This window comes from Dipodomys ordii, unplaced genomic scaffold, assembly GCF_000151885.1.
Source record: "Dipodomys ordii isolate 6190 unplaced genomic scaffold, Dord_2.0 Scaffold35, whole genome shotgun sequence".
Classification (NCBI taxonomy): Eukaryota; Metazoa; Chordata; class Mammalia; order Rodentia; family Heteromyidae; genus Dipodomys; species Dipodomys ordii.
Window position 1 is genome coordinate 4,647,639 of NW_012267251.1, and position 27,373 is coordinate 4,675,011.

The 27,373-nt window shown below is 38.5% G+C and overlaps 1 protein-coding gene across 4 annotated transcripts in view; it reads right to left on the reverse strand.

Annotated features, from left to right (window-relative positions):
* The window catches only part of Kcnt2 (potassium channel, sodium activated subfamily T, member 2), a 262,318-nt gene that overhangs the window by 130,823 nt on the left and 104,122 nt on the right, over nt 1–27,373 (reverse strand). For all 4 annotated transcript variants that reach the window (XM_013017373.1, XM_013017372.1, XM_013017371.1 and 1 more), the window contains 3 exons: nt 21,109–21,183; nt 19,894–19,977; nt 16,912–17,006 (listed from right to left, as the gene is read on the reverse strand). In XM_013017373.1, coding sequence (XP_012872827.1) covers nt 16,912–17,006; nt 19,894–19,977; nt 21,109–21,183 — 254 coding nt within the window. The remainder of the gene's footprint in view (nt 1–16,911; nt 17,007–19,893; nt 19,978–21,108; nt 21,184–27,373) is intronic.

Genomic DNA, 27,373 nt, shown 5'->3' on the forward strand with positions numbered 1-27,373 from the left:
GGTTACTAAGATCAGCAGTAGCTTCTCCCTAAAATTCTGTGTACTTACATACATATTTAAAGGAAGACCTTGACCACTAAAACTGTGCTGCGAATAGGTTCACACAACTGGCTTGTGTTTGCAGTCAGATCACACACACACACACACACACACACACACACACGTCAAATAGAAACAGTTGAAATATTCCTTAAGAGAAGCCATATCTACACAAAGGGATTGAGCTTATTCTGTTCTTATGAGAAGACTTCTAACTTCCTGTTCATTTGTAAGGTTTCTGCTCTGATTTCTTGGTGCTTTTCACAGCCTGGTAATGGAGATCTTCACATGCTAAGATGTTCCTAGATTTTTATCTCATACAGGCACTGGTGTATCATACTATCGGTGCTGCTGTGTTGACAGGGGACAGTCAAACTAAGAGCATCTCTTACATTAAGTAAGAAATATATCTTACAGGCAATTTCTTGGGTAATTAGATTTTCTTAGGAAGAAAATTTGGTAAAATGATGGAAAGAACTTCTTAGAAGTGATCCATGAAGAACTGCATTATGAAATGATACATTATGATAAATGAAGGACTAACGTGTGTGTGTGTGTGTGTGTGTGTGTGTGTGTGTGGTGTACACCATGGAGTGTAGAAGTGCATGTCTGTAAGAGAGCATCATTGGTCCGAATGCACACTTATGACTTTTGTGTACATATGAAGGTGATTCACGTAAACATTTCTGACTTTAATCCCGGGAGTGATTTAAAGTTGCTGAGTTGTGCTGAAACATCAGAGACTTCCTAAATATATCTTGGTTCCCTTTCCAGTAATAGGAAAACAGTAAAAGGTCAACAGTGCTAAAGAACCATATTTTCCAGGCCTCTGTTTTTCTTGGTTTAAGTTTGAAACACAAACAAAATAAAGCCAAACACCCATCCCACTTTCTACTTGTGTATTTTTCCTTTCTCTGACCATTATTTTATCATTAAAAAACACTGTGCTCTAGATGGAGGAAAAAAAAGAAGTCTTCATATCATGACCAGCACAAAGCACCTCTTGGCAGTAAAAGATGCATGGGATTTTACATAAAAAAAAAACACTACAAGTACAAAAGGCTACGTACAGCCCACAAAGGCTAAAGAGATAGTCTTTAGAGTAGTGTAAATAGCAATGAGGCTACATGTTAGCAGAAAGATCATATAGTGTTTTGCACATCACACCAAGAAGCGGACATCAGCCTGAAGGAAGTATAAAGGAACAAGTTAAAGCCAAAAAATGAAGTCATTTGTGCAGCATTTGAGATCACAGGGGGAAAAAGGTCACAGACAAATAGCAACTATATTTATGCTACACCATGAGTCTCAGGCTGAAATCACTTTTAAGACTGTCCCCACAAATCACCCTGGAAGACAGAGCTCAGCCCAGAGGAAATAATACATGCAGAAAAGCATTAAATTTAATCCTACAGCAGTTTACAGCTTGTGAGCACTGCTTCAGAACATTTTTTTCCCTTGAAGAATTTCTTGAAGGCATTCATCTATTTTACTTATTCAACTTTTAAAAGCACATTGCCAACAGAAGTGACCTAAACTTACTAGTTTACACATTACTGGTTGACACTGTATGTTTGCAGATAAAAATCACGAAATTGATAGAACAACATATGTATGTATCCTGATTGTCTTCTGAACGTTGATTCAGCAGTATACCTTTCATCTCATCAAGAATTTAGTAAGATGAGTCTTTTGTGCAAGTAAATATGAAATGGAACTGTATGCATATCGACTAATTTAAGCTGTTTTCTACTCTTTTTACATATTCCTACCAGAATATCTTTCCATTTACTGGCAGGTAACAAGATCAAATGGTTCCTGAAAATCAAAACAGCCACAAAACAAATTTTGACCATAGTCTATCAAAACTACCCAAGTTTTGTTCATTAAAAATAAAAGAAAAAAATAAATATATAGTCTAATTTAATATGCTACTGCTCGTTATACTTAGTGGAGAAAATGCTTCTAGAAAAAGTGACTCTTGTTTGTATTCAATCACATGTTTGAATTTGGCTTTACATGTAATATTCAAATATAATGTGCACCAATAGAAAAACCCTGTCACACTGAAAATATTTCTCCTTTCAAAATTCACTCTGTTTGCACTTGAATACTGTCCCATTCTAAGAGATAATCAAAAATCTTAAAGCTAGGTCAGAGTATAATCATCACAGATAATTCTTTAATACATAGCCATCTGTGAAAAATAAAACTTGGACGTTAGACTTGTAAATTCCTATCAAGTAGGTGAGAATTGTGTAAAATGGACTCCTAGTTCATTCTTTTTCACTGGAAATTAAAATTGTTTTCCTGATCGATTTGTTCAAAGAGCAGTTTTCAAAAGTCAATGATTTGACCATCCAAACTAAAGAAATTTACTGGAAACCATGATTTGTATCAACATTGACCTAATGAACATTGCTCTCAGGGCTTTGGGATTTAGAAAATTTGTGGGAACTACCTACCAGATTACATAAACAGATCAAACATAAAGTTAGTATTTTTATTAAGATATCATTATTTGAGAAAAACCTCTTCTTTTTTTGTGTGCACTGTTTTATTTTTCCACTTGAGAGGAAAAGCAACAGAATAAGATTGCTGAGTCCCACAGTGGAGGGAAGGTAGCAATGGTTTCATTGAGAAATGTGTGTTCTCCTCTTTCTGATCATGAGCACTAACTAAAATTACCTAGTTTCCTCTAGCTTAACTGCCTGGAAAATTTTATGTAAGATTTATACTTAGTTCCCACTCTGTAGATTTTCCTTCTGTTGTAAGAACCCAATTCCATTTCTATTTTGAAAATGCCTAAAACCTTTTATTGAAGTTTATATAATATTTGTTCTTTCTCTATAAGACAACTAAGTAAATCAAGGCTGGAAAAGGCTATCACTCCAGTAAAGTCATGGACCAAGAATATACCACCACCAAGATATGGTCAATTCTAATGAATTTCTTTTCTAATGTCCATATAGATATATATGTACACATATATATAAATGTCCATATGTGTGTATGTGTATATATCTGTACTTTGGGTAAAATGTTCATATATATATATACACACACATACACTCACATGCATATATAAACACATATGTAATGGGTATGTGTGTGTATGCATGTCATCTGAGAAATAAAACCTCCAGAATAACCATCTTTTTTCCTCCACTAGGAACCTTTCCCTGAAATTTACAGGCTACCCTGTATTTGAACAGTACCTTATAATTTACAAAATGCTTTGATAGAAATAATTTTCCTCTTTGTGGCTTCTCAGCACTGGTGGCCCTGTTTGAATTTCTAATTATGAAACAGAAAAGATTTAGAGGAAAAAAATAATCAAACGACCAAGCAAAACAAAATCCTGGGGAGGAAAATTTAAGCACATTTCGGGGACGTTTTGCTTGAAGGAGAGCAAGCACTCTGAATCATCCACGTAACAAATAATTACAACGCAAGGGATTGAGAGTGGCTTTTTTCACTTTCCCAGTAGGTGCGCTAGAGGGGACGGACTCATGAAATTCAAATGAAATATTTAGAACATTCTAAAACCATTCTGCTAACAAACCAAGAACCTACAAATAAGGACCAAAAATGTATACATAAAGCCAAGCCAAAGGTCGATAATAAATATAATTCATTTGGTGAACAGGAACTATGAGAAAGAAAAATGAAGAGTACCGAATGGCCAAATGGGCCTGAACGATTATATTCAGCCTAACGTTCACATAGCAAATCATAAATGGAGTTTAACACAGTTAAGGGATAGGAGAGTGAATCAGATTAAGAAAAGGCACATAGGAAAAGGCAGACGGATTAAAATGAATCAGCATTCTAGCTCAACATACTTTACGATATATAGACAAGATGATGGGCCAGGAAGAAAACAAACTAGAATATGGTGAAATAATTTAGAGGAGCCATGAGACACACAGAAATGACACTTGGGCATGAGTCATGCGATTCTAAGAATCTCTTCAAGGGTGAGGGGCGGGATGAAGTAGAGAATCTAGATAAACAGAGCAGGATTAATAAAAAGGAAAAGACAAGACGAAAGAACTGGGGATCAGTTCTGAAAGAGAAAAAGAATTTGGCATGAATTTGGTCCCTTGATGACAGGAAACTGCTTTTGTGCTAATAAAAATGAACTATGCAAGTGCTGACATTGACTCTGGTTTAAAATAGACAGCCATCTGGGTGGATGGTATAGAGTGCTATGTTCACAGCAGTGGGAAATAGAAAATATTCTCAGATCCCTTTTAGTCAGATGATTCTTTATATATATAAAAAAATCTGCTGCTGAAATTATGTGTGTGTGTGTGTGTGTGCACGTGTGTGCACGTGCTGTCCTGGGGCTTGAACTCAGGGCCTGAGCACTGTTTTTGAATTTTTGTGCTCAAGGATAGTTGTCTACCACTTGAGCCACAGCTCAATTTCTGGCTCTTTGGTGATTAATTGGAGAAAAGAATCTCACAGATTTTCCTGCCCGTGCTGGCTTGGAACTGCAATCTTCAGATCTCAGCCTCCCAAAGAGCTAGGATTGTATTTTTATACTTGATTTTTTTTTGTTTAAATTTTGTATATTTTAACAGCGACATTTCTTGGCCCATCAGTGCATGAAAGTCCATGCTGCTTATACCAGTAGCTTTTTCTCTCCAATGCAATGCCCTTCCCAATGAGTTGGGTTTTCTTTGCAAATGGAGGCAGCGCTTCCTTGCTTTTCCCTGGATTGCACTTTACTGAGTAGTCCTCAATTTACATGTCAGGTTCCAGCCCCAGCCCCTCTTCTAAGCCGCAGGCTCCTGTAGTTCTATGTTAATTTAACTTCTCACCTGGAGTGGATGTTTGCTTCTTATGCCAGTATGGGGGTTTGAACTCAGGTTCTGGGAGCTGCCCCTTAGCTTTTTCCACTCGAGACTGGTTGGTGCTCTACCACGTGAGCCACACTTCCACTTCTGGCTTTTTGCTGGTTAATTGGATATGTAAGTCTCACAGACTTGCTACACATGCTATCTTGAAAGTGTGATCCTCAGATCACAGCTCCTGGGCAGCCAGGATCCCAGGCCTATAACACATCTGAAACTCAGCAGTCTGTGTTTCTCCTTTTCCCTTTGCCAGCCTTCCCATCCTGCTTCAGGGCACGAAGCAAAGACAGCCTTGCTACACACTCCTTCCCAGATGCAGGAAACCAGCAGAACGGCTCCACTGCAATCTCCAGAAGGGAAGGAGACCTAAGTTCGGCCCATTGCCTGGCTGCATTGGCTAGGCCACGACTCCACTGCCCCCCTCCCGGAGTCCACCATTCACCTAGGAGAAGGTCTGACTTCCTTGCGCTCCTCACAGCCTATCACTCTCTGTATGGAGGCCTCGGCCTCTTCATTACAACCTCCAAGAGCACACTCCCCCGAGGAAAGCAGAGGAAGCTCAGACCCTCAGAGCTGCACCCCTGGCTGCTTCTCAGCGTCCCCCCAAAGACGTCGTAATCCCCCTGCTTACTTCATGTGTTTCCAATCTCACTTTCTCGGCCAACAGTTCCCGGAAACAGCCACCGGCTTCGTCCTCAGCATGGATTGACTGTCTTTGCGTTTCTCCGCTCACTGACTTCGTTCCAGTGCCTTTACTCGTTTACTGTCATTGTCCTTTGGTTGCACAGAGAGCTTGGCATCATTTTAATTAGTGCCCCAGCCTAGCACCTAACTCAAAATTATGTCGAATGAGAGACAAAAATGTAAGAGCTTTTAGCCCTATGTGTTCAGATTCTCTTGCTATTCCTTTTAAATCTTTTGAACCACTTTCAATATCCTCCCTATACTTCTAAGCAGCCATTACTGTAAACTCGCATAAACATTCACTTTTGTCTAAGCAGTCATTACTTTTCACTCTGCTAAATATTCGTTTCTTGTGCATGCAGGAAAACGTAGTCCCTTTATAGATGAGCAGACAGAACCAGTAAGAGAGTACCGAGAAACTACTATTGCTCAAAACACTCTGACTCCTTACCTCGGCCTATGAGCTACCTAGAAGCAACATCAAAACGTTTGACGTTTCTGCCTCCTATACCTTATGGTCACCTGGAATCCAGGAAGGAAAGCACTGGTTCCTAACAACTGGGACAGGACCTGCCCCGTGACAGGGGGTAGATGACCAGATCCACCTGACATCTCCACCTGACATGGAGACTAGTCAAACCGCAGATGTCACCAGAAGTGTCAGATCCTTGCGTCCCTCCTGCTCCGTTCTTGCTTCACTAAAACCTAAAGCTCTATTTCATTCTTGGTCTTTACTTCCATCAAAAACTGGATTCTTTCCCAAACAAAGCATTTCTTCCTTCCAGTCTCTGTACTCAATATTGATACAAGTCACATTTGTAAGACACGTTCTCCATGCTGCCTGCTGATAGAACAATGATAGAGAAACTAGTTTAGGAAAGAATTGTAAAACAGATCCAGGCAAACGTTACCTGCCCTTCCGTGAAAACCAGAGTCTCATTCTATTATTATCTACATAAAGCAGATTTTTTAAACTCAACTTTGGGAATCCAGTGATCTGAAGTGATAAATGACATAATATGAACACAGGCCTCACCAGGCCAAGGCTGCTGACCCTATTCCTAAACCAAACACATAATGAAGCCAACTGAAGGGAGTTCTCTGTTCTCATTCTGACTGAAAACAAGCTGGGGGAAAGGCACTTGATGAAAGGCTGAAGTTGAGCACAGTGTAGTTGCTGTTGGTTGCTAAGCTATCTATTTGTGGCCAAAGTCTCTTAGTCATCATCTATGGGAAACCAGAAGCTACCCTGACTCGGTGCACGGCCAACCCTGACCTCTAGAACCAGACCCTATGCTCTCCGGCTGCTTCAGAACAGAGTGAGAACACCATTCATGGCAAGGCGGTGATCGCAAAACCCATCATCCACAATGACCATAGGCCAGGACTCTGACTAGCAATCAAACCAAGCACGGTTTGATCAGAAGATAGAATACCCGGCACTTGAAAGTCATTCCAGGCAAAGCTGCCAGGACAGGTAAAGTAGGAAGCTAAACAGATCTAGAATGAGAAAGACCACTTCAGACCTTCATTGCCACAGCCTGAAAGTGGACCCAATCTAGTTCATTCCAAGGCTGTAGATATTGACTATTATACATATACATACACAATATATAGATATTAACTATCGATATATAAATTTATTATATATGTATTATATGTTATAAAATATATAGCCCCATGTATTATATAATGTGTTATATCATAGAATAATATAATACAAAATATTATATATTATAAAGAGACAGGGACAATATATCTAATAGATACAGGGTATATAATATTCATTTATGATTACTTCATAGAAAGATAACATTAGTAAACAACATTATACTATTGCCTTCACTCCAAATATTAGAGAACTTAAATTAATTGCATATCATTATCACAAAGATTCATTGTAAGGGTAAAGCAAAAAATGTGTTTTACTGTTTGAAATATTTCAAGATAATCTCATGAAGAGCATGAGATTTGAGAATATTTTGAGTTTTGCTTTTTATTAACCAAACATTAATAAGCACTATCTTTGACACAGACCCATAGAAAATAACTTCACAGTTGCATAATTTGAAAAGAAAATAAATTCTCATGTGACCCTCTTCAGAATGTCTGAACAAACATAATTGACTTGCTTCTTCATAGGCTCTATATATAACCACAAAGGCACATTAATTACTAATCACTTACTCTGTGCTTTTGAAAATTTGCTTCCTTTAAAATGCTAACTATGTTTTCAACAATACAAGCTTTTTAAGCTTTGGAATCCTTTAGGTAATAAAAAAAACAACAACCATTCATTTGAATGGAAGGAAATATTGAGACTGTAAGCTTTTATCACCACCTGGTAAATGTCAACCTGTACAAGTGTTGTACAATTGTACAATGTTCCCAGAGGAACAAAAGGTCACATGACAGAAACAAATAACCTTAAATATTCAAGTGCTCCCCAGCAATCCGAGGGCTATGTAGAGTTACTGGAAAAAATGTAATTAGCAATGGCCTTCTTCTGGAAAAGCATCTACCTCTTTGATTTCCTGCCTGTAATTCAGACATTAGCATCCCAGTCAGCCACATCTTGCACTTTGGCATTTATTGAGGCAGTGTCAATTCAACCGCTCCAAATAATCATTTTCAACTCCTGTAGACTATCAGCCTAACACCTGACACTCCTGTGAACATTAGATAATTTTAGATGTTCAGATTCTACATTGTCTTCATAGGAAATTTTTTATCCCGAAACAAAGAGATAAAGCAGTGTTTTCTATTGCCTAGGTACTTTGCCATTAAAAAAAGAAGAAGAAGAATTTAGTGCATCATGCTCCTCCTCTCCCGCCCCCCCATGCTTAACCTACAACACAACTTGGTCCACGAAAGTGTCCAGGCCCCTGTCACCTGTCCCTCGAGTGCAAACACACATCTGCTTTAGGTGCAAACGAGGTCAGATGAGAAGATTTTTCAGGAGAGATCTGGCACTTAGCTCAGCTAGAAGTCAACTGAAATTTCAAGAATGCAACCGAGAACCAAAAAATGGAACACCACTGTTGGAAAAGCAAAAATAAATAAATAATGGGGGCATTAAAGGTGATGCTTCTAGCATTTAACAAGTTGGGGTTTGTTTTTTTGTGTCTGTGTTTCACAAAACAAAAGAATAGCTGATGGTTTTCAGAAGCTGATTGTCTCTCACATAGTCTAAAATTAAGACCAAAGAAGGGAAACGAAGCAGGTGCATTGTGCTCAGAAACTGACACGTGGAATTGAACAAGTTTCATCCTTTGAACGACTACTTAAAGATAGTAACAATAAATGTTAAGAAAAATCCTCAAGGCATAGATTCTGAAATTGTAAAGAGACACAAGTAACAGCCAACACTTGGTTTATCTGGAAGTTCCTTTTAATGAGGGATGTGTGTGAATCCATAAGAATTATGAAGGGTATTTCTTTTTTTAAATTAAAACTTGTAGGAGTAGTTTTACAGTCCTTCTGTATCTCCTTGAAAGAAGCAGTAATCTCAGAACATCATTTCACAGAGCTGTGCTCTGAAGGAAACATTTATCACTATAAAGATAAGATTGCTCAAATTCCATCATCTTCCACAAAAGTTCACAATGAAAAGAAGGGATATCCCCAAAATCTACTGTGGGAACGCTGAGCTTACAGTATGTTTATGTATCTTCAATAAATAGGGACAATTTATTATCTCAGTTCTTATCTCTCAATGAAAAGTTCTTGTCATGAGAGATGCTAGGTAGAAAAGGGTAAGAGAGAGAAAATGAGTTTTACTCATATATCCAAAGGTAGAAACAATCATTGATAATTAAATATTTATTACCTATTAAATTATTTTTTTAAAGAGAAAGCATAAAGCTTTCCACTTCTCCTAGGTAATGTAAGTGATAATCTACCAGTTAGAAGTTGAGAATTAAGTAAAAGAGAGAGAAAGATAGGTAATTAAAAAATTCAACGAGGATGATTTGATTAATCGTGTTTTGTATTTTGTGTTAAACTGCGTTGTCACTTGGCATTTGTTATTTTTTATATTTTGTCTGGTTTTGTTGGCTTCCAAAAATTATGTAGATGCATAATAAATAAGAAAGTATATTAAAATGAGTTAAAATTCATATATAATCCTATATTTACATGTAATCATTTGAGATGTCATCTAGCTCTCCACAGGAACATATAAACATAGGAAGGTACTGCATCTATAATCCTAGCTGCTCCAGAGGCTCAGATCTGAGGATCTGGATTAGAGGCAGCCAAGGCAGACAAATCTGAGTCTCTTTTCTCCAATTAAGCAGCAGAGAGCTAGAAGTAGAGGCCTGGCTGGAGGCTCCCAGTGAGGTCAGAGCACGAACTATGTCAGTTGATAAGTACGGTACATCCTGGTCAAGGACATGCTGAACTGAAACCTCTTCTTACAACTATTTAACTAATGACAGTCCTGAAATAACTTCAATGGGAGTTGGAGGCCCAGCTCCCTTGGTAGAGCGCCAGACCATGAGTGAGAGCATCACATACCAAGCTTGAGTACTGACCTTGAGTCACCAAAAAGAAAAAGGAACCAAAAAAGTAAAATAAAACCAAACAAAGCAACAAAAGACAAAGCCCATACCACCACCAAAAACAACACAAAAAAAATGTGTAGGGGGAGATACAGAGAGAAATGAACAGACAAATGGAAATAATTCTACTAAATTGGAATCATATGTACGTATTAATGTGTCAAATTAATGTATGCACTGATTTTATATAATTTCATCACACTAATATATTATTTTTACCAGAATTGAAAACTAAGAAATTAAATCTTGCTGAATGTTTGACATATTTAGTTATTCACATTAAACTCATAATAGTGAATAATATATTCTGATGTAGCTTGTCAAAGCTTTTTTGAAAAATTAAGACTGCCTTCTTAATGCCTTTTATTCATTATGATTCCACTTGAAACAACAAGTTAAAAACTTATAATGATAGAAATGATAAAATTGTCATAGTCCTAGCTTTTTTAAATTTTATTTATTTATTTACTTATTTTTTTGTCAGTCGTGGGGCTTGAACTCTGGGCCTGGGCACTGTCCCTCAGGTCTTCAAGCTTAAGGCTAGCGCTCTACCACAGGAGCCACAGCGCCGCTTCCTGCTTTTTCTGCTTATGTGGTGCTGAGGAATCGAACCCAGAGCCTCATGCATGCAAGACAAGTGCTCTACCACTGAGCCACCTTCCAGCCTACTCCTAGCTTTTTTCACTCTTATTTGTGCATATCTAGGTTATGTACTTCTAAGCTATCATACAAGTTTGTGGCCGCAGCTATACACTGAACTTCAAATCCAAAGCTAAATTTTGCTTCTGAATAGTCTGGCCCTTTAGACAAATTATTTAACCTTCCTATGCCTTTTACTCTAGAGAAGTATTCAGTTTTTTAAAAATTAGTATTAAGTAGTTGTTACAATTCCACATGTCAGGTTTTGAGTAGAATCCTGCCAAGGATATCGTGATCAGTGCCAAGAAGAGCAAATGGTTTTTACCTGCTTCTATGAGCACGTGAGTAGAGACCACGGGACGTTGTGGGACCTGAGTCTGTGTGGTGTGATCTCTTCAGAGTCCACTCCTTCCACAGCTGCTAACTGCAAATCTACTTCACTGGAAGCCAGCTATCATCGATGACTGGAATGACCCCCACAAGGATGTGCTCACTTGGTCATCAGGCCAGGCCCTACTAGAAGATGGCGGAATCACCCATGGAAGGAAGGTATGGCGATGGGATGTGCTCTCAGGGAGGATACTGCCAGCCTGGTACCTTCTGGACTCTCTCATTACCGCTCTGGCCTCGGAGGTGAGCAGCTTTCTTCCTCCATAGCCTCTCACCATGGTCTGTTGCCCAAAGCAACAAGACCTAGAACCACCACACCTAGAGCTTCTGACCCCGTGACACAAAACAATCCTTCCTCCCCTTCCAGAAACATCATCTCTAGATGCTTCCTCTGAGGGACAGAGCTGACGAACTAGCAGTCTCAATCATAAGCAATAAAATCATGACTGTGTCTCTACCTGGGTCAGCCTTCTGTGTACTTAGATAGATAAATAAGGCCCGAATGGAATTTCCCAATAGTGGAGCAATATGTTACTATTGACTGTATAATTGTCTCTTCTCGCATACAAGTGTTCCTTTTCTTAATATTTCATTGAATTGCTTTTGAATCACCTCCTTCATAACATGTAGCTAGAATGTTGTCTAAGTTCTTATATGTCCAAAACCACATAAATATTGCCAAACTAAAATGATGGATTGATATAGGTCCCATGGTTTCCCTCATTTGCAATATCTAGTATATGGCTGAGACAAACAGAAACTGTCAGACAAGTTGATGTTAGGCGAAATGAAGCCCAAGATAAGGGTTCAAATGTGTTTTTCTTTCTTATGATTGTTTCCAACATATTTATAAGATGATTTCTTTGTTGCTTTGTATGTCCCTCCCCCAGGGTATAAGCCCTGCTTTCACTGTATTTGATGTTGATATGATTTGTGGAGGGGAAGGGAAAAAACAATCTGTTTAAATAGGGTTACAGGTGGATCCATTACAACAATGAGATGTACAAGACATTATGTCAAAAAATGAACTTTACAACATTGGCAGGGTGGGGGATGGGAGGGGGTGGGAGGGAGGTGTGGGGGTGGAGGATGGAGAGGGAAAGGGATGGTACGGGAAAACAAAGGAGGAAGCAACAATGCTTGATAAGAAATGTATTCACTATCTTGCCCATGTAATTGTAACTCCTCTGTATGGTATTTTCACAATAAAAAATAAAATAAAATAAATGATGGATTGGTTTGATAGAATTTTAGATGCTAAAATTTTCTTGGAAACTTGTGGACAAGTGCTAGGTCACAGAAGAGTCCAGTGAAGATATCAGATTTATTCTTACTCTTTAGTAAGTGAAGCCTTTCTCCAAAAATGTTAACATAGCTCCCAGAAGATCGGGGGCCTTAGTAAATTCCTTATCTATTTGGCATCACAGTATCTTCATCTATAAAATTAAGATAATAATCAAACTTAACAGGTGGTTGAAGATTAAATTAGTAATAGTACACAAAGTGCTCAGAAAAGTGTCTGACACAATAAAAACTTAAAATGCTATTATTCTCATGTGAATGTATAGAGATGATGATAGAATGTCATCATAATTTAAAAGTATCTGGTTTGAGGCCATTTTAGCTTCACTGCTATGCTCCTTTGAGGGGTATGTTGGTGATATAGATCTATACAGTAGTATGGTTTCTCTATGCTAAGTGACACAGCCTTCTTTTTCCTTCTTGAACTTGTCTTCATTGGCTAACTACTTACCCAAAAAATCTGTCTTGCTAAATTTACAAAAATATATTGAGACACATGGTTTTCTATTTGTTCTAGAATCATAAAACCCGGTGGTTATTAGCCCATTGCCAGCTCACCAGACAAAGGAAATTCACTCAACTGGAATATAAGTAAAACAAAATTGAAAATTAATAAAAACCTAATCAAATTTAATGACAGTGACAATGAACACTATTAGAGCGTGTTGGACTGCGTTCTCCAAAGGACAAATCTTATCTCCTCACTCTCCACTTCCCAAGTGGTTATTTAAGACCAGAAATCTATAGATTCTATTGTAAGAATAATAGAACCAATAGATTTAAAAAATCACCTAAATATCCAGCATTCAAGTAAGTGCATGGGAAAATTCCAAATGGTTCCAAGTTATGCACATCATAATATTTAACTAGATCGTATCTAAGTGGACTTATTTTCTCCTAAGAGAAAACTGAAAAAAATGAGTTAAGCCTTTTACATTGAAGTAAAACAGAAAGTATCTGTTTCTACAGTTCTTTCTACCCATGGAATAACACGGGAATTCATAAATAATTCCAACAAATGGTTAAAGTTTGAAACAAAGCAGTGGCAAAACAAGCCTATGGGTGTAAAATTAGAAACACCAACTGCATCACCATGATGGCACTCGTTATTGGTTAGAATATGTTGGCAATTAAGCCAAAATCACGCAGCTAATCCCCGGATGTAGCCGCTTCCTCTGCTTTGTTTCAGAGGTACAGGATGAATCACAATTCCCAGCTGTCTTGGACGTGAGCGTTATTGATCAGGAGGGAGGGCAGGCCCAATGTGTGGACAGATTGGTCCAATTTCATTACAATGACAGGAAAAACAATTCTGAGCACATTCTCTGAAGGGAGGGTGTGGGTCGCTTCAGTTTTATTTCAGCTTGGCAGTGAGCTTGTGTGCCTCGTGGACAGACGCTTAATGAGAGACCACCAAGATGCCTGCAGAGAAGCAACAAGGTACTTGCTAAGGCTCCTGGGAAGATTTCTAATCATCACACACGAGCCTCAGGGAGAACACAGCACTGCTTCCAAGTATTCATTCCTGAATTTTCAAGCCCCAGCTATAAAGTACTTTATAATATTAATAATAATAATTTGTATGATCATTCATTGTTGTGCTTGAATTCAGGGCCTTGTGCTCTCATTTAGCTTTTTCTGCTCAAGGCTGATGCCCCAGCACACGAGCCACCCCTCCACTTTCTTGCGGCATAATTGACAGAAAGAGTCTCACAGACTTTCCTACCCCACCAAGCTGCAAACTGTGATCCTCAGATCTCAACCTCCTAAGGTGATGGATGTAGCCACGGGCGCCCAGCTACAGCATATTATTAAAAGTTCACATTGAGAGTCTCTCTCGGTGATATTGTGACAAGATAGAACAACCATCGTTTAGAAGAGACATAACACACACACATACACACACGTACATATACATATGGTTTTGTATACACACACATATATACATGTGCATTATACAGTTGTATGAATCAAGTAAGCTAAATATCAATGTCTGCCTATACCCAACTCGATATTGATGGAGGGCTTGTTTATTGTGGAAATGTTCCTACATATTCCAAAACTTGGCTGTTCCTTTTCTCGTGACAAGGCAGTCCTTCACCTGGCTATTGAATTAAGTCACCATGCCTTCACTTCTTGTATCATTTATTCAGATAAAATAAAGAAACTGTTCTAACAGGAGAGTCATGGATAGACTGGCATGCCTTGCTCACATAATCATAAATATTAAATGTGCCTAGACACTCACACAGAGTGAGAACAGAGGAAGATACTCTCAGGAGAGGCTCCTATAGGCTCAATAGCTATGTGCCTCTGACCCTGTAACATAGCATTTATCGAAATGAGCTCCAGGAAACAGAAACGAGAGGCTGTCTAAGGGAGGGACAATGGGTGAGCAAATGCAGCAGTGGTTCTCTCTAGACACTAGGTTGAAAATGAACTGTACAACTTGGATGTGGGGACAAGAGGGAGAAAGTAGGAGAGAGCAAAGGAAGGGGTGACACTGTCCAAAAACAAACGTACTCATGACCTGACTAACATAGCCATAACCCGTCTGTACATCACCTTTAGAATAATGATAACTAAATTTTTTTAAATGTGCTTAAAGAAGTACGAGCAATTTCCTACTTAGTGGAGATATCCCCCCAAAACCATATTAGAAATACATAGAACAAATTTGAAGATATTACAATGGAGAAAAATGTTTTATATTTCTTGTTAAATACAACTTTGGAATTAAAATGGGTTATTTATGCTTAGCTCTTATAGAGTAAATATAGTGTGTAAGTATATATAATTTAATCTTTACTGTGAAACTAGCTTATAGGTTAATTAATATTATCCCCAGTTCATGAGATGGCAAAAACTTCTATGATTTATCTGTGCTACAGATTTCTATTGCTCCACATAGCCAGAAGTTTGTTGTTTTCCTTTTTTCCTGAGATAAAGAATATTCTGCAGAAAAACACGGTTCTTCAGCTAAACTGCGTTTGTACTGGCTTTCCATCCGCTCTGCAAATAAATGGCACTGAATTCTACACTTAACTATGAACCCAAACTCTCAGTTAAACTTTTCTTCTTTTGAAGACAGGGTCTGGGATTTGATGGCAGGAATGAATGCTGTTCTCTTGGACTGGAAGATAGGAACCATGTTTTCTTCATGGGAGAGACAAGACACAGGACAGTTAGTCGCCAACAGGGCTGAACTGAGGTAGTATACCAGGCCTGGACGGGTGGTTAAGTTGTGTTTTATACTTTATACACCAGGTGAGGTATAACTCTTTACTAAAACAGTCTGAATGATGTATTTTGACTCGTATAACACACTTATATCTGTCTTGGTAGATCATAACATGATGCTGCCTATAATTTACAGAGGTATTGCCGGAGAATACCCAATTCAAATCTCAAGTCCTTCCCTTCTGAGCACTATCATTTTAAGAACATCCAAATATGCCTGTGATCAAAACCAATAACATTTTATTTGGCTAAGTTTCTCTTTGGCTCATTTTGGCAACGTTAAAGCCAGGGCCACATTTTAGCGATAGCTAGAACTTCGGCTAGCAGGTGTCATGGACCCGTCACAAGAGCAGCAACTCCCACAGCGATGCAACCAAGAGCAGAGCAGATTATCGCTCCAGACTCTTCTGTGGTGTGTGTGCTGGTCCTTGTACCTGGGCAGGCGCTGTCCCTGAGCTCCTGTGCTCAAGGCTAGCTCTTCCCTACCGCCTGAGCCTCGGCTTCTGGCTCATTTTTTCCTGCCTGAGCTAGTTCCGCACTGCTATCCTCAGATCTCAGCCTCCTGGGTAGCTAAGATCACAGGTGGGAGCTACGGGTGCCTGGCCATTTCTCTGTGTTGTTGATTTTCATAGTTGATCTCTTGCCAAGGCCCTGCCTTCTGTGAGGCACACCTCTGTGCTGTGGAATCGTCTACGATGGCCCACGTGGGGCCTGTGGAACGCGAAGACACACTGGCAGGGCCTGGAGGAGCCGCCTCTGCGTCCTGTGCAGCTGCAGGCAGGGCTCCCCTGCAGCGGGCCGGGCAGAGGCCGGCCCGGAGGGGGGCAGTTTTCACCCCACTGGGTCTGATCTGCAGAAGGCAGAAAGATGAGGGCAGCCCATGCCAGTGCTGTGAAGGAAGTGTTCTCCTCCGACATGCAGGGCAGACCCAACACACTCTCGTGAGGTGCTGTTGGCACTTGGGGAAATGTCAGAATCCCAGTCCATCTCAATACCAACAGACGCAGGCCACCAGCGCTGTCTGTCGGATAAAAGAAGGACTCTGCTTAGGCAGAGGCCCGTTACAGTTTATGCTGAGTATTGAGTTGTTTATTTCAACCAACCACTGATAATAATGGGTGGTAACACACTGTCCTTCAGAAACTGTAATGAAGCAAAAGGCATAATGAAAATGCTGATAGACAGGAACTTACCAGGTGAAGATGAGACAGAGTAATGTAGATATCAAAATCAAAACTTGATTAAACATGGCAGACTGAGTACGCTGAATGGCTCTGTGTAGATCATTCTAGAATAACAGCAAGAGCGCGTGTATTAGTCTCATGTTGAAAGATCAAATAATAGTAAATTCAATGAAGAAGTGAGTAATAGCAAAGTGAAACTACAATCAAAGCTCATTGTCAAAAAAATAGGAATTAGAACACATAGCTTATCACCAAAAGAAAAAGTCCATGAATACAATTTTGGCATTTGATTTGATTTTTCTAATTTCTAATTCATATTATCCTTATGTTGTTGTACAAAGTGACAGAACTAGAGCTTGAACTCAGGGCTTTGTGATCTTGCTTGGCTCTTTCTGCTCAATGCTGTCTCTCTACCACTTGAACCACACCTCCACTTCCAGCTTTTCCTTGGTTAATAGAAGAAAAGTGTCATAGATTTTTCTACCCAGGCTGGCTTCAAACTGTGATCCTTAGAGCTCAACCCTGTGAGTAGCTAATAGTACAGGCATGAGCCACTGATATCCAATTTGATTTAATATTGATATTAGAAGAAATGTAAATCCAAGACATATTTGGTACTTTTCCAATTGATAATTAAATAATAACAATAATAATAATAATCAGTGTTGCTTAAAGCATAAAAGGTGAACACCCATCTTCAGTACCACTCAGGAAACTACAAATTTTAGGGGGGTTATTTAGTAATATATATCAAAACCCAGAATATAACCTTTCTAATCCATGCATTCATTCATTCAGTAAGCATTTAGCCAATAACGAAATTTCTAAAATGTGAACACATGAAAATCACCCAAAATATGCAACAATGTTTATGTGACCTAATGAATGATTGTCCATACTAAAGCAAATAAAATATGCAATATAAAACTGGTTAATATTTAATTATAGGTTTAGTCATATCCATTAAAAAGGTTTTTTAACTTAAAGAGTTATAATCATTGCATTTCTTTAGAATGTACTTTTAATGTCCTCAAAATTAATGCCATATGAGAAAAGTAACTTCACTAGTGGAAAATATCTCAATGAGACATCACCTTATTTTCCCTTACCACAGAGATACAAAGAAGTCCTATAGAAAAAAAAAGAATTATGGTGATTGATTAGATTTTCATTGTTCATCCTTCAGTTTATTGCAGAAGCAGTGCTAATGAGCAGAGAAACAGTTAGAATCCAATGGTACATGGAAAAGCAAACCTTAGAAATAGGAGGGAAAGGATTAATATTGCAAAACATTCCTTTTTCCTCTCCCTGAATAACTAACGGTTCTGTCTTGCTTATTTTTTCCAACAACTAATTTCATAGTAATTAACAGAGATTTTTTTCTCCTGATGTATTTTTTTCATTAGCAATTTGGCGATCTCTATTTCATCCACTGGAATTGCTCTGGGGATAATTAAGACTGCACCGAGGTTCTACAAGCCAGTGCACAGGCCAGGGCCCCCCACACTGGCTGTGAGCCCCCACCATTACTTGATATAAAGAAATACTCGCCAAGTTAAGACTACTCAAATGTTATTCAAATAGTCTTCTGGGCCAAAACTTTGGTCATAATGTCTATTCCAAGACCAGCTAAATGGAAATTATGTTTGTCTCCAAACAACTGTGATTTATAGTGAAGCATAATTATTAATATTGGGACTCTTTCTGGATTTCTGCCAAATACAAGATTTATACACTCATATTGTATATGTGTGTATGTGTGTGTGCACAAGCAAACCTGCTGTATAGTGCCTGTACCTTCTCTTGCAGATGAAGATACCAATAGAAAAGTTAAGTAGTTTGCCTAGTAGAGGGTGTAGCATATAGTGAAAAAGATCTCCCTACCTATAGAATAAATGAATGAAAACAATCTGTAGAATGAATGAGCAAACAGAAAATGTCTCTTAGCTTGCTTGCACGTCTTCAACAAGGCCTCTGTAAACACACTTCGGTCCTAGGTACACGACATTCATTTCAAACACAGTCAGCTTTGAGCAAATACACGTGGCATAATTCTCAACCTTGCATCTCTTCTTCTGCCTGGCTTTCCACTCTCCTTTCTAACAGCCCACACACAACTAAAATCAACCAAGTCTAATAGGATGATATTAAATGAGAGTATTTCACATCTCTCATAGGGCCCCATAAATTGTGTGGATCATGAAACCACTCAAAATTAAAAGCAATTTGACACATCACTTCCCTGCGTCCTTCAAATCAGGGCGCCTCTTCCAGAGGAACAGATTCCCTGGAAAGGGGAAGGGATTTGTCCACGGAAACCAGGTCCAAACAAGAGTTAGATGCTGTCTTATGACATACAGAAAAATCTAAACCTCTTTCATAAATGAGGCCCTGCAAAGGAAGTCATGTGTTTCTATAGACATTTCACACATTTTCACACTGGTTTCACTATTCTAAAAGGATCGCTTCCAGTCTCTCAATTAACATAGATGTACACTTAAAATACTGTTACATACATATTGCTCTATGTGTATATATACATTATATATGTATATATACATTATATATATACATTATATACACAAACATATTCTTTACATATTATATTTACACAAAATATATAACATAAATATGCATAGAACATGAATACATAACAGCATTTTAATGTTATGCCTATATTAATAAATATAAATAAATTAATAATTAATTAAATGTTATAGGTTAATAAATACAGATTATATAGGTTATATATTAATAAATACAAATTATATAGGTTATATATTAATGAATACAAATTATATGCAATTTCTATCTTATGCATTCAATTTTATATGTAGTTCCTATGTTCTGGATAACAAAAGATCAAACCCTGAAACAGCTAATTCGGTTTATGCCTAGAAAATCAGTAAGGAAAGAGCAAAGGGCTTAAAAGTATTTTTTTTATATTTTGCATTAAGAGGGAAACTTTTGGCCTTCACTTTTATTACTTACAATCATGTTTTCCAAGGCGTGCTTCGCAAGCCAACAGTTTAGAAATACTGGAACAAACAGGTTCCGTAAGGAAGGCCAGAATATCTGAAAAACAAATCAAAGCTGAACTTCTATCTCAAAAAAAACATCCTAGCCCACGGATTAAGAGTTTCATTTAATCAGATTAAAAATTGAGACAACGAAATGATTTAGTGGCAAAATCTTTAAACACATATTTGTTTGTTTGGTTGGTTGGTTGGTTTTTATTTAAAAAAAAATAAAAGCAAAGTAAAGATAGGACCTTTAATTCATTAGGTCTTCCTTAGAAAAATAAGAGCAGAAGAAAAGAAAATAATGATCTCTCATTACACGTCAGATATAACTATGCTAATCCATTATTAGGCCTTTTACTGTAATGCTTTATAAGTGGCCTTATCTTCCTTCTTACTTGAGATAAGCAGGAAAGATGAGAGAAGGCTGTCTTTTACAACATTTCTACTCCCTGTCTTCGCAGTCACCAACTTCAAGTGACACTGAGGACCTGCCCCATTGCCATGATTCTGAGCCTCCTGTCACCTCCCGTAGATAAGTTGCTCAAAATAAACTATCAGAAGTCACCATTTCAGGATTGATTTATTGCCTAATGTTTCCAACCAAAATCCAAATAAAGTGCTAGAAAGTACAATTCCAACCAACATTACTATTGTATTGAGATTAAAACCTTATTTTGCAAACGGGAAAGCACAAAGTTACATATTAATATGATCACAGTTACATAGGATTATTATGAAAGTGGTAATTGACAGTACATTGGTGTCTAGGTCGCAGAAAGTTTCCTACGAAAGGAGAATTGCAGTTAGTATACCCTATGGTTAAACTAGAGATAAGTGTATTTTCACTATTGTTCATTGTAATTTGTTTCCACTTTTTAATATTTCTACAACATAAACAAGAAATACAGTGAGCAATTTCAAGTCTTTCTAAGAGTACTGATAATTGTTCAATGGCATCTCTAGACCCATACTTCATTTTGTAATTGAACTAAATCTCATTAGATTTCATTGAATTACCCAATTCACTTATTCAGCTGCATTTACTCTTTTTCAGTGCTATGATTCTAACCAAAGTGTCAATCCATGTATCTTTGCTGCAATATCATTTACAAGCACTTAGAGTTTTAAAAAACTACTTAAACATAATAACATTTTTTTTGTTTTTGAAGATATTAGGACTTACTGAGATAATGAAAGGAACCGCGTTGATTATCTCCAAGATAAATGGAATTCGTAAAATCTGTTCCCAGATATTTCCCTAAGCAAGAAAGAAGGAATAAAAATAAAAGTCAATTATGCTGAATCCTATTAAAAAGGGGAAAAAATCTGGACTGTTATAATAAGAAAGCCGGTGACAACAGAAAACTGAATTGCGGAATGATAACTGTGAATTGCGGAATGATAACTGTGAATTGCAGAATGATAACTGGGGTATTGGCGACCTGAAGATTGTTTGTGTGATCTCTCACTTTTATAGTAAGTCCAAGAAGTCCAAGAAATATTTTATAGTAATCCATATGAAATTGGAATCCTACACCATGGTATAGAAGTAAAGAATGAAAATAAAATACATGATGGGCTGGGAAGGTGGCTCAGTGGTAGAGCACTTGCCTTGCATGCATGAGGCCCTGGGTTCAATTCCTCAGCACCACATAAGCAAAAAGAAAAAAAGCCGGAAGTGGCGCTGTGGTTCAAGTGGTAGAGCGTTAGCTTTGAGCTGAAGAGCTGAGAGACAGTGCCCAGGCCCAGAGTTCAGGCCCCATGACCAGAAAAAAAAAAAGAAAATAAGATATATGAATCAGCCAGACACCATTCTGTCATCCTAGCTACTCAAGAAGCTGAGATCTGAGGATCATGGTTCAAAGCCAATCTGGCAGGAAAGTCTATTCAACTCATATCTCCAATTCACCAGCAAAAGGCTGAAAATAGAGCTGTGGCTCAAGTGGTAGAACAGTAGCCTTGAGCAAAAAAAAGTTAAAGAACAACATGTAGACCCGGCATTCAAGCCCTCGCATCTTCCCAACCCCCACCATGTAAGTCTATAGAATCAATTATAGAGTGACTCAATCTTTCATACTGCAATGCTTGTGTGAAATGTATCCCAAGCAGTTTTTCCATCACACAGCTTGTTAAAAGTCGCTGGTGTGGTTTTACCCTAAATCAATCTTAAAGGATCTACTCATAATCTCTCAACCCACACAGCACAGTATCCTTCAAGACTAAATAAGAAGGTTGCAGAGCCCAGGGCAAAAGGAATCCATGGAGCTTCTTAAGAATAATCCCTTTAACCTTTTCCAGAAGGTGCCATCGGCATGTGAGACCAGCCCCTCCATGCTTCTGGGCAGTGGATCTCCACAGGAACACACACATCCTGCCCCGGAAGTGAATCCTGGTATTCACAGATTGCCATTGAATCTGTCTCTCTACTGGCTCCTGCCATGGTTTGGGGGCAGTCTGTGTGCCTGGGTGGGGCTATTGGCAGGTACTGGCACATGAAGCTGCTGGAGCAAAAGGGAATAAGCAGGTCATGACACAGCACCTTGGAAAGGGATTTCCAGAGTTCTTGAGGGACCCCAGTCTGCCTTGGTAAAAGTAGGTTTCATTAAAGAGAAACAGCCTGGCTCCCGATTATCTGTGGCATTGCTTTCCAGGCCCCCACACAGCTCTTCTCTGAGTGCCTCCCCCTGTGGTATCAACCCACAGAGTGGACCTCAATGAAGCCCAACAGAGAATAAATACTCTGTCTTGGACTTTCAGGCTCCAGACCTGTGAGACACAAATAAATAAACCTCCTTTCCTTTATGAAGAATGTAGCCGCTGGTACTTTGTGGTAGCAACAGGAAACACACTCATTCAGCACCTAACTCCAAACTACTCAGAATTGCCTACTGCTGACTGCTTTTCTAAAAAAAAAAAAAAAAAAACCTATAAATTGGAAATGCAAAGTGGAAATCTGGCTTTCTGGAAGTTTCCAATTACCATATAATACTTGAGGTCCCAAAATATGAAAATATGTCCACATCACCAAACAAGTTCTAGTGAAGCCATTTCCTAGGAGCTAAAGTATTCATGGCTTTGTGGCACCAGCTCCTCCCCCTCCAGGTTCTATCCAAAGTCCGAGGAGGGAGCAGGAAGAACTGCTCTGCCCGGAAGTTGGTCCAGGCGCTACAAAGCTCCTCCAGTACCTCAGGAGACAGGAGACTCACTCAGGAGTGGCCTAGAGAGATTCACAGGGACAGTGGCCTAGTGCCTAAGCATAAGAAAGGCTGGAACGCAAGGACAGCAAGGGTAAGAGCAAGTGCTAACTGCTCCCATCTCCATAGGCATCAGCTACAGACCCTAAGGCACTGGGCTTGTTTTTAAATGGCGTCCTCCAGTGTGCAAAGTAGGTTCTGATAGACAGTGGGGCTCAGAAGAACTGGGTCTGGGTCTCAGCCTCAGGAGCTGCCCTGAGAACCAGGCTCCAGGGAGCTTTAGCTGATGGCTTACGCAGGGCCTCTCAGAATCCCAACCCAACACCAGATCGTAACTGCACGCTGACTACACTTAACTTGGCTTGTCCTGACCCTGGGGCCCGGATTCAGCAGGTAGCACCAAGGAGACAAAGCTAATGGGAGCTAATCCTGTGATGATGTCCTACCCCTGGAGGTCTGTACTGAGATAAGCGAGAGACTCACTGCCCGGGAATGTAGGAACTCGCAGACACCCATCACTGCCTCTGCCTGAGGTACTTAGTTTTTTCTCAATTGGCACTAAAGCAAGCCTGTCCAACAGGGCGGTTATCACCAATGCCAGGTATGCCAACTTGGTATATTGTACCAGTGTACAACAGTGTACCTTTTGTCCATTTAAAAAAAATATGGCCGAGTTTTCATGGTCTGTTCTCTTTTGTAGTATTTTAACTTGTCATGGTATATAGGCGTTTGGTGGAGGTGGCTTTTATTTCAATGTGATGGTGGTGGGGTTGGGATTAAAAGCCTTGTACTTTCAACATGGACACTCAGCTGCTGAGCCAGGGCTCCAAAAGCATTTTACCCTGATTATTTTTGAGATATGGGGTCATGTTTCCTGCCCTGAATAATAATTTCATATTATTTTATATTCATATTGTTTTATATATAATAATAATAATAATTTTCTAAGAATGACAGGCAGGCACTACAGAACCCAGCTATTGGTGGAGAAGGAGTCATACAAATGATGAATTACTTCATTTCTTCCCTAGCTGACCTAGAATAGCAATTCTCCCATCTGGACTTCTAGGAGGCTGGGATTATAGTTTGATTGTAAGTAGATCACTAGTTCCTGGCCAAATTCCAAAATATTTTATAGATCATCCTTCCCTTCTTTAACATAATTGTCTCACTTTTTAAACAGAAGTATTGATATTTCTCCACAATGGTTTCAAATGGAAAACACTTGTATAAGAATGTTATTATTTAGCCGTGTGCTCTGGCTCATACCTTTAATCTGAACTACTCAAGAGACTAAAACTGCGGATTACAGGTCAAGACCAGCCTGGCCAGGAAAGTCTATGAATCTTTCATCTCCAATTAACCACCAAAAAGTCAAACGTGGAGCTTTGACTCAAGTGGTAGAGTGTCAGCCTTGAGCACAAAAGCTTGAAGACAATGCCTGAGTTCAAGCACCAGGACCAACACACACACACACACACACACAATTATATGAGATTTCCAATCCTAGCACTTGCTTAACAGTCTGATGCGCCTAAATCACTGCCACTGCTATCACTAACTCTCGTTGTTCAGAGTGTGTGTGTGTGTGGTGTGTGTGTGTGTGTGTGTGTGTGTGTGTGTGTGTGTGTGTGTGTGTGTTGTGGCCAGTGAGTGAACTTTCCATTGAGAATCAATTCACACGGTCAAAAATTGTACAGGAGAACAATATGTTTCCTGCTAAAAATAAAGGGCCACATTTTCAATTATATTCATTAGGTTTAATTCTAAGATCCCAGGTTGTCCTCTGAACAGAGAGATGCATCGTTAATCATCTCAAATGAAAAACAAATATGGAAAGGATCTGAATGCCACTGGCATTAGGAAATCCCAGCTGACCTGGAGCTCAGAGCCGGCTGAGCACAAGCTGTTACAGTGACAACAGAGAGCAAGTCCACACGCTGCCATGGATAGAAGCAGGAAATCAAATCCGTTAACTATTCATCTCACTTAATTTTATTACCACGGTGGAGATAAAAGGCATTACTCTTCCTTCTTGCAAAATATAACTTCTTGAAAATAAATTTTAAATTAGCATCTGAATCAGTTTTAAGTAAGTAGTCCCATGCTCTCTTTAGAACTCAGTAAAAAAAAGGAATGTCTCAATCTAACCAATTTCCAGTTAGCTTGGGCATATTTCTTAGTGAAAAATATGGGATTTGTCTAAAAAAAATCTATCCTACTTTTATTTTTATCATCCAAGAATGGAAATCTGGTGCTGAAAATAATTTGAAAAAGCACTTGAGTGAAAAAATCCTATGAACTGTAGCAGTTTAAGATCAGGCTGGACTAAAGGATTTCTTATACTTTTTCTTCCTTTATTTCTTTGCTCTTTAAGGCAGAGACTCATGTCATGTTTCCCAGAAAAACCTTGAATTTGCTGGAATTTGCAGGAGTGAAGTACAGGTGCATGTCCTCACGTACAGATACACAAGGGCTGCTCTCATCTTCCTTAAATGAATTGAAAATAGTAAAGTAAACCCAATCTTAATTAAGTTTAACTGTCCAGCACCTAGTAGAAAGAACTAGCCTTACTTAGAGTGATGCATACATGAGACTTGAACTAAATTCTTTGTTCCTTTCTAGAAAAGAAAAAAAAAAACCTTTATGGATAGGGCTGCATTTTTTAGATCTGCAACTTTTTGTAAAGCGATTATAAGAAAAACAATTGTAAACTTAACAAAAGCTTCTAGGTATGCTAATTTTTGGTTGGCAGAAGTTTGAGGGTTTTGTGGGAGTTTGTTTTTGTTTCTCTTGGACTTAATGAATATGTGCGTATAAATAGAGTTCTATTTTGAAAGAGGTTGATAAAGAATTAGAGGGTATTTATAGTAATCCAGTTAAAACTTTACTGTTGGGAATTACTGTGTTCATTTTGTCAAGTAGCTATAAGCATGAATGGAGAAATCAGAGAGGCAGACATCTGTACTTGGCTAGGACAACTGATAAAATCAGTTGACACAGTGGATTTTATTTCATTATCTGCTAACTTCAAAATGCACTGTATGTGTTTGCTGATTTTGTTCCCAGTCTCCATGACAGATTAAACTGCTTTAATTGTTAAAGGTTAGATGATTGCTGATTTTAGAATGCCTAATTCCAAAATAAAGAATGCCTAATTCCAACACTATATTTGTTCATATGAAGACCCTCAGTGTATGCAATATTTATGTATCTACACATAGGTAATATGTAAAAAGTATGAATTATGCACACATGCAATATGCCAATAAATACGAGAAAAAATATATGCTGATTTGCTAGTCATGTTGATATTTCAGGACACTAAATGTAAAAATAAAATAGCATTAGGAAGGTGTCCAATCGTTGATGTAAGGAAATATCCATTTCTGCATATGTGCCTATGGCTTTTCTTGAAAACCCAGTGTGAAGAGAAGAGTACATTTCCAGTTCTTATTTATAGTCCACAAACAATTCCCAGTTTTTTAATATCTGCATTCCAAAGAAGTTTCCACAGCACTGTGGAGAAGTCAAACGAGTTCAAGGATTTCACAAATTCAGGAGAGGAAAAGATAATTAATAGCATTTTACCCTTCTGTGGTCACAAAGGTCTTTTTTTCTCCTTTCTCCTTCCTCTGTAAATTACTGGACTTTAACATCTCCCTCTCTCCCATCGAAGCCATTAATGTTTATGAGGGTCAGGGTGGAAAGCTTATGTTTCATCCAACCCTGCATGCGAAGTCTGACAATGTTCTGCTCCCGTTTTATAAATGAGAGGAAGTAATTAATTATAAATGCCATCATCCTATAATTGCAGTGGAAAATTATCCGGCATCTCTGTGTGTGTTTTTCAATGACTTTTTAAAATTAGAACTAAAGAGTTCTTTTAGCAAAACACCAAAGTGGTTTTCACATGACAGCATAAGCTAACATTTGAAGCAAATGCATTCACAAATGAAGACTATCTTGGCTGTGTTATATTTCTGCAAATATGCTTGTAGTACAGAGAGAGATAGGACAGATTTACCCATAAAGCTCAGGTCTACTTGGTTAACTGGATTACTTTTTGTGCATTATTCAACACACAACAAATATTTTCGTAAGAAGGAACTCAAGAACTAATGACTAGGTTTTTGTTCTGATCAAGATTTAAATTTATTTATAGATGTTGCTTTTGTTTCATGAGAGTGCAAAAGAAATCCAGATTTTTCAATCAGGATAGAAATACAGAGCACGTGTTTTGGCAAGGAGAAA